The sequence below is a fragment of the Cicer arietinum genome, chromosome 5 (assembly GCF_000331145.2).
Source record: "Cicer arietinum cultivar CDC Frontier isolate Library 1 chromosome 5, Cicar.CDCFrontier_v2.0, whole genome shotgun sequence".
Lineage (NCBI taxonomy): Eukaryota > Viridiplantae > Streptophyta > Magnoliopsida > Fabales > Fabaceae > Cicer > Cicer arietinum.
In genome coordinates, this window is record NC_021164.2 from 22,972,050 (window position 1) to 22,982,838 (window position 10,789).

General features: G+C 33.7%; 1 protein-coding gene across 1 annotated transcript; it reads left to right on the forward strand.

Annotated features, from left to right (window-relative positions):
• Positions 1 to 8,033: 8,033 nt before the first annotated feature.
• LOC101504041 (N-terminal acetyltransferase A complex catalytic subunit NAA10) lies at positions 8,034 to 10,581 on the forward strand. Its single transcript, XM_004514512.4, has 2 exons — positions 8,034 to 8,468; positions 10,095 to 10,581. Exons 1-2 carry the CDS (start codon positions 8,169 to 8,171, stop codon positions 10,359 to 10,361), a joined length of 567 nt encoding a protein of 188 aa, XP_004514569.1. The 5' UTR covers positions 8,034 to 8,168; the 3' UTR covers positions 10,362 to 10,581.
• The last annotated feature ends 208 nt before the right edge of the window (positions 10,582 to 10,789 follow it).

The window sequence follows — 10,789 nt, forward strand, 5'->3', positions numbered from 1 at the left end:
ACCTTAGGCAATAAATGTGACAAACCTTTTCGGGAGATGTAACTGATTTGTCCTTGGGAATCTTTTTTTCGAGGGCAACAAGGTGTGTGGGCCATGCCACGTAACTGCCAATAGCGTCGCTTAAGAACTTCATATCTCCATCGTTGTCCGGTATGGGCAACGGTGCAGTTGGTTCGAAAGCAACCGTAGGCGATACTTTGACATGGCCCGCGGGGATCGGAATATTGTGCAATACTTCTCCCGAAGTATTGTGCAATATTCCTTTTCCCACCTTCCGTTGAGTCGGCGAGGACAAGTATAGGACACATGTAGTGACACCCTACATCAATAGTTAAAACATAAGTACAGTTAATATATAAGTTTGTTTAATACATAAGTAATTACATAAGCAAGTAAGTAGTAAGTAATTAATTACCTCGGGAATACTCTTCAAACCGACGTTGCAACTCCCGGTTTCACTCTCCATTTGTATTTCAGGTTGGAGCTGAACCGGAAGTTGCTTGTCTTTATTCGTATTCACCAAGAGTGCCACTTGCTCCGATAAGATTCTGAGCTTCTCTAATACTTCCTCGTTGGAAGGTTTTTGGCGCTTCTCTTGAGGAAAAAAGCTTTTGGGAGTTACGCCAAATCCTTTCCCCCTCACTCGACCGGAATACTCAGGGACATTAAACACTTTCCCAAGAATGTCCCTGCACGTATCCTTGTTGCCCTCTTGAGTTTCAGAACTTTGTTCAATAGTTTCCTAAAATACATGTAACATTAAAAAGATAAGTTCAATAGCATTTTTAAAATACAATATTAAAAAATATTAAAGTGATAATATACTTACACAAAGTTCTACAACTTTTTTGACATTTTCATTATCAACCACTCCTTCTTTATTAACACGCGCTTCCTTCCACAATATATGACGACCCAAGGGTTGATCGGCTTGGGTGTCTTTTCTCTATTCGTTAAAATCATAAACAAAATAATACAAATTAGTTACACACTATAGTTTATAATACAAATTACTTCATTATATAAAAGTGATGTTTAATTACTTACAATTTGTTGTTCAAGGCGTGCATATCCCATACGTGATTTCTTGTATGGGTGTTTTGGGTTGCTTGCCCGTTCGCGATTTGCCTTACTAATATTCTATATAAAAAAAAAATAGCAATTGTGTAAAAAGTTAAAATACGCTACGAATATGAATAATAAAACACAAATGCTAATAAATTAATCACTTACGACAAACGTCGGGTCAGAACGTTTGGAAACAAATGCACTCCATTCATCCTTTGATATATAATGTTGATATATTTTTGGAGGTTCAGCACTTGTTTCCTTCTCTATCTTTTAGATAGAAATTTGAGAGATGGGATCTAAATCCACGATGGATTTTCCCAGCAACTCTCAAAACATACGACTTTCGTTCCTCATCAAGAACAAAAGTTGTCTGCAATGAAAACAATTATAAGTAATGTATTTTACAGAAAAAAAATTATAAATGACAAAAGAGTGGATCAAAAAATTTACTTGAATGTCATTCCATATGATATCTTTGGCATCCTTCAACGCCTTATCTCTTCAATTGTCAATTGTAATTGGGACGTTTTGACGAACAACAGCCCCAATATAGCTTACAAACATGGAGCTGTTGGGGTCAACTGGCTGACCACTCTCGTTCCAGCCAACCTAATAAACTCATATAGTAAGTACATGCCCTAAACCCTAAAAAAAGATAAAAAAACACACAGCAAACAGAGTATAGTATACCTCAAATTTAATGCCATTACTCCTTGCTTTAATGACTTTTTGCATGATAGCTGCACCACGTTTGACTTCTTTTTCATAAGTCTTAGAGGTGCCAACTTCTTCATTTTGACATTCTATATCTTTGTTTGTATTCACTTAACTACAACAAGTTCAACATGCAGTTTAGTATAACATCAACAAGCTCAACATGCATCATGCATTATTATAAACAAGCTCAACATGTATCAGTATATCTTAAACAAGCTCAACATGCATTTTAATGATTACAAAAAATTAATAACATCAATACTTGAATAATGGTTCGAAGAAAGATGAAATGTGAAGAAAAGAGGGAACGCAGAAAGTTCACAGAAATATGGTTCACAGAAATACGGTATTGAAGAAATACGTAATGAGGGTTATGTATTTCAATGAAAATATATTGTGTGAAATGGGAGAGATGATCTTGGATGGAAATAAGGTTCGAAATGAAGAAGATGATCGTGGAAATAAGGTTCGTAATGGACGAGATGATATGGTTTGCAAAAGAAGAGAAGAACGATGAAGGTTGAGATGATAGTGAAGTTTACGTAATGAAGAGGAAACTGAAGCGGTTACTGTTATATATACATAACCCTTTTACGGCGCTTTTTTATAACCCTTTTACAACGCTTGTTTAAAAAGCGCTCTAAAAGACGCACTTATTTAATTTTTTAAAAGGCTCTTTTACAGCGCTTTTCCCAATAAACGTTGTAAAAGACCTCATTGTTTTATTATGTTATATATAAAACCCTTTTACAACGCTTGTACAAATAAGCGCTGTAAAAGGTCTCTTTATTTTATTTTTAAAACAGTATTTTACAGCGCTTATTTGGACAAACGTTGTAATAGACCTCCTTGTTTTATTATGTTATATGAATATTTTTTTTTAAAGCCTTTTACAGCGCTTTTTTAAATAAGCGATGAAAAAGGCCTTATTGTTTTTGTGTTTTGTTATGTTATTTTTTAAACAAGCTCAACATGCAAAACTCACATAGTAGTAATTGGTCACCACCAAAATCCCTTCCTCTTCACCAAACTCTTCTCCTTTTATGCATCTTCACAAACATCAAAGCTTACTCTTTCACAATTCAATCTCTACCTCAACACCCTTTTTTTATCTCTTTACATTCCCTTTCCTTCTTAAATCGAAACTTGGTATTCAGGTTCATTGCCATGTTGCGAAAATTTGGTTTGAGTCTGATGTTTTTGTTAACAATGTGTTTTTGGGGATTCCCATGATGCGTACAAGGTGTTTGAAGAAAATCCTGTTAGAGATAGTCATGTTAGGTGTCTGATAATTATTATTAATAAAGCTTTTTACAGCGCTTTTTCAAATAAGCACTGTAAAATGTCTTTTATACTTATTTTCAAAAGGGTCTTTTACAGCGCTTTTTATAAAAAGTGCTGTAAAAGACCTCAGTATGTTATTTTTGTGTTGGTTTTATTTGGGTTCAATTTTGGATGACTGTAACTCAGACATTTATTCCAATCGAATTGGCACTTAATTTACATTATATAAGTGACATTAGTAGCAAACTGTGAGATGTTATAACTCCCTCATCATGATCATCTCTAAGATATAAACCATCATCAGTTGAATCAATTTCATGTGGTTGTTGTGATGTTGCAAATAAAAGATCATTACCAACATCTTCATCATTATTGTTATCATCACTTATTTTATTGGTCGATAGGACAACAGACCATTTATCATTAGAAGGATCAGTGACATAAAACACTTGTTGAGCTTGCGACGCTAAAATAAAAGGCTCGTCTTTGTATCCCACTCTATTAAAATCGACAAGCAAGAATCCTGACTCATCAATCCAAACGCCATTATTATTATCGACCCACTTGCAACCAAATATGGGAACACGAAACATTGTGTAGTCTAACTCCCATATGCGCTCGATAATGCAAAAATATGATAAATTTGCATATATTGGGTTTTTGTCTTTTGCACTTGAAACATTCATCGCTTCAACTATGAGAGTGACTCCACTATTTTGCATAATGGTTTGATCATCTTGTTCTTTGGTATAAAATGTGTAGCCGTTAATAACATAACCAGTGTAAGAAAAGACATGTAAGCTCGGGCCATTTGCTAGCCACCTCAATCTATTTGAAATTGATCCGGGGTCTATATCAAATTTTGACATTATGTGATTTTTTAACCATGTTATAAAACTTCGATTGTGCTCTCGAGTTATCCAATTTTGATTCCTATTCATGTTCAAACGAGATAACTGATCCATGTGTATTGTAACATACGGTTGAACCTCATCATCATTGTGCAGAACATACAATTGTGCCTACTCCTATTCTGTCCTTGATATAGTCAGTAGTCTCCTTCCAATTATCTATTCTCTTGATATTCTTCCCGAATGACGAGACATGGAAGCCCTATGGATTCAACATTGGACAGATATTCAGTACAAAATTCAACAGCCTCTTCAACAATGTGTCGTTCAACAATACAACCTTCTGGTCGACTTCTTTTTACTACGTACCCTTTTAATATTTTCATATATCGTTCTATCGGATACATCCATCTCATATAAGCTGGCCCACAAAGTTGTGTCTCCTTAACCAGATGAACAGTAAGGTGAACCATTATATCAAAAAACGATGGTGGGAAATACATTTCAAGCTCACACAAAGTAACAACAATTTCCCTCTGCAATGTCGGTAATTTCTGAGGGTCGATCACTTTACTACAAATTTCCCTGAAGAAGAAACATAATCTAGTTAAGGCTAGTCGAACTTTTTCAGGTAAAATGGAACGTATACCTATTGGTAGCAAATGCTCCATTAGAATATGACAATCATGGGTCTTCAAACCTTTTAACTTGAGGTCTTTCATACAAACCAAATTTTTAATGTTCGAAGAGTATCCTTCTGGAACTTTAACATCGTGTAGAAATTTACATAAAACAATTTTTTCCTTTTTAGATAGAGTATGAGCGGCTGGAGGTAGATACGTGCGATTTCCTTTCTTTAAGGGACCCAATTCATTTCTTATTCCCATATCGACCAAGTCCAATCTTGCCTTGATGCCATCTTTAGACTTTCCTGAAACATTGAGTAACGTACCAATAACACTATCAAATACATTTTTTTCAATATGCATCACATCGAGGAAATGTCTTATATATAATGACTTCCAATATGGCAATTCAAAGAAAATTGACTTTTTCTTCCACCCAGTTTTCACCAGCTCTCCCGCAAAAGGTTTGCCAAATTTATTGGTCAAACCTTGTACTTTTTCAAGTATTTGATATCCAGTCGGTGCTAAAGGAGCTTTACCTTCCTCTGATTTTCCATTGAATGCATTTCTCCACCCACGATACTGATGACTATAAGGTAAAAATCTACGATGTCCAAGAAACACATTCTTCTTACAATGTTTCAACTGCATCCAATTTGTACTCTCTTCACATATAGGACATGCACACTGACCTTTAATGCTATATCCTGATAAATTACCATATGCTGGAAAATCATTAATTGTGCCGAACAACATAGCCCTCAAATTGAAACATTCTTTCTTATACCCATCATAAACTTCCACACCTGTCTCCCACATACGTTTTAAATCTTCAATTAGAGGAGTCAAGTATACGTCGATATCATTCCCCGGTTGTTTGGGTCCAGAAATTAACAGAGACAACATCATAAACTTACGCTTCATACATAACCATGGAGGTAGGTTATATATTACCAAAATCACAGGCCACGTGCTATGTGAGATGCTTTGAAGACCATGTGGATTCATTCCATCAGTAGAAAGTGCAAGTCTTAGATTTCTTGACTCTATCCCGAATTCAGGATACTCGTGATCAATTTTTGCCCATTGTGGGGAATCTGCAGGGTGTCGAAACATTCCATCTCTAATTCTTTCATCTGCATGCCATGTCAAGTGTTTTGAATCTTCTTCACTGCGATACATGCGCCTAAATCTTGGTATTATAGGAAAATACCACACGACTTTTGCTGGAGTAGATTCTTTCTTCTTATATCGAGAGACATTGCATTTCGGACACGCCTTAAGTAGTTCATATTCGTTTCGAAATAAAATGCAATCGTTAGGACACGCATGAATCCTTTCGTAACTCATTCCAATAGAACACAAAATCCGTTTAGCCTCGTAGGTTCGACTGGGAAGTTCATTATCATCTGGCAACATATCTTTTATGAGTGTTAATAATTCTGTAAAGCTTTTATCAGACCATCCATTACTCGCTTTTAAGTTGTACAACTTTAATATCGCTGACAGTCTTGTGAATTTAGTACAACCATTATATAATTCTTTCTCTGCATCACTCAACAAACTTTCAAACATTTTAGGACAATCTCGAAGATCTTCTTCAACTGCTTTTGCAATCTCATCAACTCGGTCCGGCTCATATGTATCTGTATCGAAATCAGTTGAAGCATATGTAGAACTATTCTCAAAATTAATGTTTCCTTTTTTTTTCTCACCATGTCTTATCCAACATGTGTAGCTTTGATCAATTCCATTACATACTAGATGTCCTTCTAATTCATCTTCTCTAACACGTTTTCCAAAACAACATTTTAAATAAGGACAAACTACTCTATTTGGATCTTTTGCATTCTTCACTGCAAACTCAACAAACTCCTTCACTCCAATTTCATACTCTTTTGACAATCGATTGGCTGACATCCATTTCCTATCCATATTATACCACCTATATAAATGCAGTTACAAAAATAATAAGCTTTCAAAACATATCAACAAGTTTCAAAAAGAAACCAATATCAACTAACAATTTCAAAACAGAACAGATCATGTGGTATGAGTTTTTGACAATTTTTGACAATTTCAAAACAGAACAGATCATGTGGTATGAGTTTTTGACAATTTTTGACAATTTCAAAACATAACAGATCATGTGTAGAAGAGATTTAATATATATATAACAATTTTTAGTAGATTTAATATATATATAACAAAACATAACAGATCATGTGTAAAAAATAGTAGATTTTACAGCGCTTGTGAAAAAAGCGCTGTATTAGGTAGTTCAAATATTTGAAAGCGCATGTGTTTACAGCGCTTGTGAAAAAAGCGTTGTAACTGATACTCGAAAGCGCTTCATTTTACAGCGCTTTTTTGACAAGCGCTGTAAAAGTCTTATAACGTTATGCGCACACATTATATGACCTACAACAGCGCTTGTTTTACAACGCTTGTCAACAAAAGCGCTGTAAAATACTTCGTTATTTTTAAAATATATATACAACAACGCTTGTGTTTAGCAAGCGCTGTAAAAGGGGCGCTGTTAAATGTCATTTTTGGCGTAGTGTAAAATGGTTAAGTAGGAATTATGGTTAAAAAAAATATTGCTACAAGTAGTTACATTAGTTACATGTATCATTTATTATTTTGTTATCATTGAGTATATTTAAAAGAATAAAAAAAAATTAAAGTAACCAAAGATTAATTTAAACAATTGCTAGAACATTAAAAATAATAAAATAAATAAATTATATTAATAAAATTAATATTTATAATAATAATAAAAATAATTATAAAGTAAATTATATTATAAATTTTAAAGTAACACATTAAAATGGAAGAAAAAAATACATTAAAGTTGAGTAGATGTGTCATCAAATTTAAGAACTTCTTCTTATAATATAATTTATTTTATTATTATTATAATAATTATTTTATTAAAATAATTTACTTTTTTATTTTAATTTTATTTATTAGATTTGGAGAAAAAAATAAGAGGAATTTGTGAATAAAATATAATTAAGTTGCTAATTTATCTGTAAAACAAAATAAAGTTGTTAAAATAATTTAAATTTATCTATAGAAAAGAGTTATTAAAATAATATAAGTTGAGGCACATATAATCGACCACATTTTTTTCTTCAATTTAATGTATTTTATTTTAATTTAATAATAATATTTTATTTTTATTATAATTATTTTTAATTTATTAAATAAATAATTTTTAATTACAAAAACACAAAAAAATTAAGTTTAATACATAATGGCATCTTCCTAAGGTGCAACTATCTATTGAGTTTAAAAAATAAAACATTTGAATATTTTGTTTCAAAGTGAAGCAATTTGATTCAAATTTTTTTTTTAAAATTTTACAGTAAGAACCCTAGGTTTGTACATAAATCTAAATTAAATTAAATTCTAAATATTAATAATTTTATATAGAAATAATAATATAATAACATTACATTAGACCGTATCAAACTCTTGGTTCATAATTCGGCACCTCTCTCTCTAATCCTCTGTGTCGGAACTCCGAACCCTAACCCTATCAACAGCGAAATCAAACCTAGACAACAATTCGGAACCCTAACCCTATCAACAGCGAAATCAAAACTCGACAACAATGGTGTGCATAAGAAAAGCAACAGTCAACGATCTACTTGCGATGCAGGCTTGCAATCTATTCTGTCTCCCTGAGAATTACCAAATGAAGTATTATCTCTATCACATCCTCTCTTGGCCTCAGCTTCTTTATGTCGCGGAAGATTACAACGGCCGTATTGTTGGTTACGTTCTCGCCAAAATGGAAGAGGAAACTAATGAGTGTCATGGTCATATTACTTCTCTCGCCGTTCTTCGTACTCATCGGAAACTTGGTCTCGCTACCAAACTTATGACAGCCGCACAAAATGCTATGGAACAGGTTTGTTACAGATTCTGTTATAAGTTTGTTATGAGTTACTTAGTTAGTTTGTTACGAATCTGTTATTCTATTCATATTAGAGTTAATTCAAATTAAGTTTTAGTTGGACGGAGTTCAAATCTCTTCAGAATGATTATAAAACGTTAGTTAGTTAGCTAAGTTGTTCACGGTGTTCAGCTACAAGTTTGTTACTGCTATTGATAGTCAAAATCATATTTAGAGTTAATTCAAATTATAGATTAGGTAAATGACGGAGTTCAGTTCTCCTTGTAATCATTATAAAATAGTTATCAGGGTCTGTTTGGTTGGAGAAAATGAAGGGGAGGGGAGGGATTATTTTAAGTGAAATAATATTTGTTGAAAAAAGGAACAGAACTTACAGAAGCCACATCACCATTTGTTGGTTTCATGAGAAGAAGTTTTATTACATACAAAACTGTTATAAGTTTGTCATTCACTGTGTTCAATTACAAGTTTGTTATGCTATTTAAATGAGGTGTTAGTTCAGTGGTAAGGAAAAAGTTCTAATCTCCTTAGAATTATTATAAAATAGTTATTTGGATCTGTTTGGTTGGAGGGAATGGAGGAGAGGGGTGGGAAAGGGAGGGATTATTTTAAGGGAAATGATGATTAGTACAAATCCAAATTTGTGAAAGCACCACAACTGGGTGTGTTCTGGAAAAAGTGTGGAATGTTTACTATAAAAAACAGTTCAGGAAGAGTGGGGAGAGTAGGGCTGCTGAGTTGGCAGAAAAGGGAGAGAACTGATATGAAAGGGTGAGTTAATTATATAAAGGATATGGAGAGAGAGAGAGAGAGAGATTGGGGCAAGTAAGAATTCAGTTAGATAAAACGAGGGATCGCTGAGAATAATTCTCTAGTGAAAGCGGTCATCTGGCTTGGGTTGATAGATTATCTATCAGATTGTTATTTCGTTTTCGTTTTCATGAGGAGTTTAATGAAATAAGCTAAATATCCACTTTGAATATGTTATAAGCTTATTTCCATAATTTTTCCCAAGCACTTTCTCAAGTAATTAGAACATGAGTTAAGCTCAAATAAGTTCCTCCAAATAAACTCGTAGTTAGAATCATGTTTGCAATTAGTGCACACATAATGATTTCTTACAGTTTTGTTAGTTTAGTCGAAATCAAACTAGTTTGGATTAGCTTCTAGCTTCCAGGACATTCTTAGTTAAGTCTTAAGTTACAAAAAGTCTTGTGAGGCTATTGGTGATTGTGGCTAGTTAGATTGGAGAGTTTATTAAAAAGTAGTGGAGTAAGAGTTGATTTTAACTTATGAGGGAAGAAGTTATTAGCTAAAATATTCTTAGGTATTACAATATCATTTTAACTTCTTTTTTTCCTACAAGTGGTTTGTTGGGAAGCTTATCCAAATTTGCTCATAGTTGTTTGCCTCCGTTTACCTCATTTAGACACTTGAATGATATGCTGATTCTCTCTCTCTCTCTCTCTCTCTCATTTTCTTGGAATTGCTGACTCTTCTTCAGATTCTTAGTTCTACATTTCTATGATCTGTTAGGAGTTATATTTGTTGAGTTGTGCATAAGAAGTGTGTGTCTTCTTGTAATTGGGCTTAGTGTAAAATTTAATCTATGTGACACAGGTGTTTGGTGCCGAGTATGTCTCGCTGCACGTTAGGAAGAGCAACCGTGCTGCTTTTAATTTGTACACAGAGACCTTGGGGTACAAGATTCATGATGTGGAGGCCAAGTATTACGCTGATGGCGAGGATGCTTATGACATGAGGAAGCAACTCAAGGGGAAACAGATTCATCAACATCAGCATCATCACCACCACCACCATCATGGCGGTGGTTGTTGTTCTGGTGACATGAAAGCGGAGACCAAGGGGAACGCAAAAGCCATTTGATTGTGAGAGAAATTTTTCTCCGTATTGTTTTATCTAGTCTATTGAATGTCTTTGTTGCGAAAACAATTGGAGCTTTGTTGGCTAGTTTGGTATTGACAAGATCATAATTGGTGGTTGAATAATGTTGTCACTTGTTGTAGGCTTATATAGTTATGTTTACTATTTTGTCTCTTTACAATGTGGATTTTTTTTATTTAAGAATGCACTTGTTTGCGGTTCATGTCATGATTCTTGATTGGGTATAGTTGCATTCAAATATCTCTGTTTATGTCACGGGGTATTATTTGGACTTGCTATGATGATTGTTTTGAAGTTTTTTAATCTTAGTTTGTTGAGTAGTTCATTATGTCATCTTGTGGCTGTATAGTATCAGTGCTGTATGGTGTGACTTCCAGATCTAGATCTAGATGACAGGTATGCTGTATGGT

Bases quoted from the DNA above. Each gene is read 5' to 3' on its own strand.
- LOC101504041 (XM_004514512.4), top strand. From the start codon at position 8,169: ATGGTGTGCATAAGAAAAGCAACAGTCAACGATCTACTTGCGATGCAG. The intron at 8,469-10,094 runs GTTTGTTACAGA...TATGTGACACAG, and splicing joins CACAAAATGCTATGGAACAG to GTGTTTGGTGCCGAGTATGT.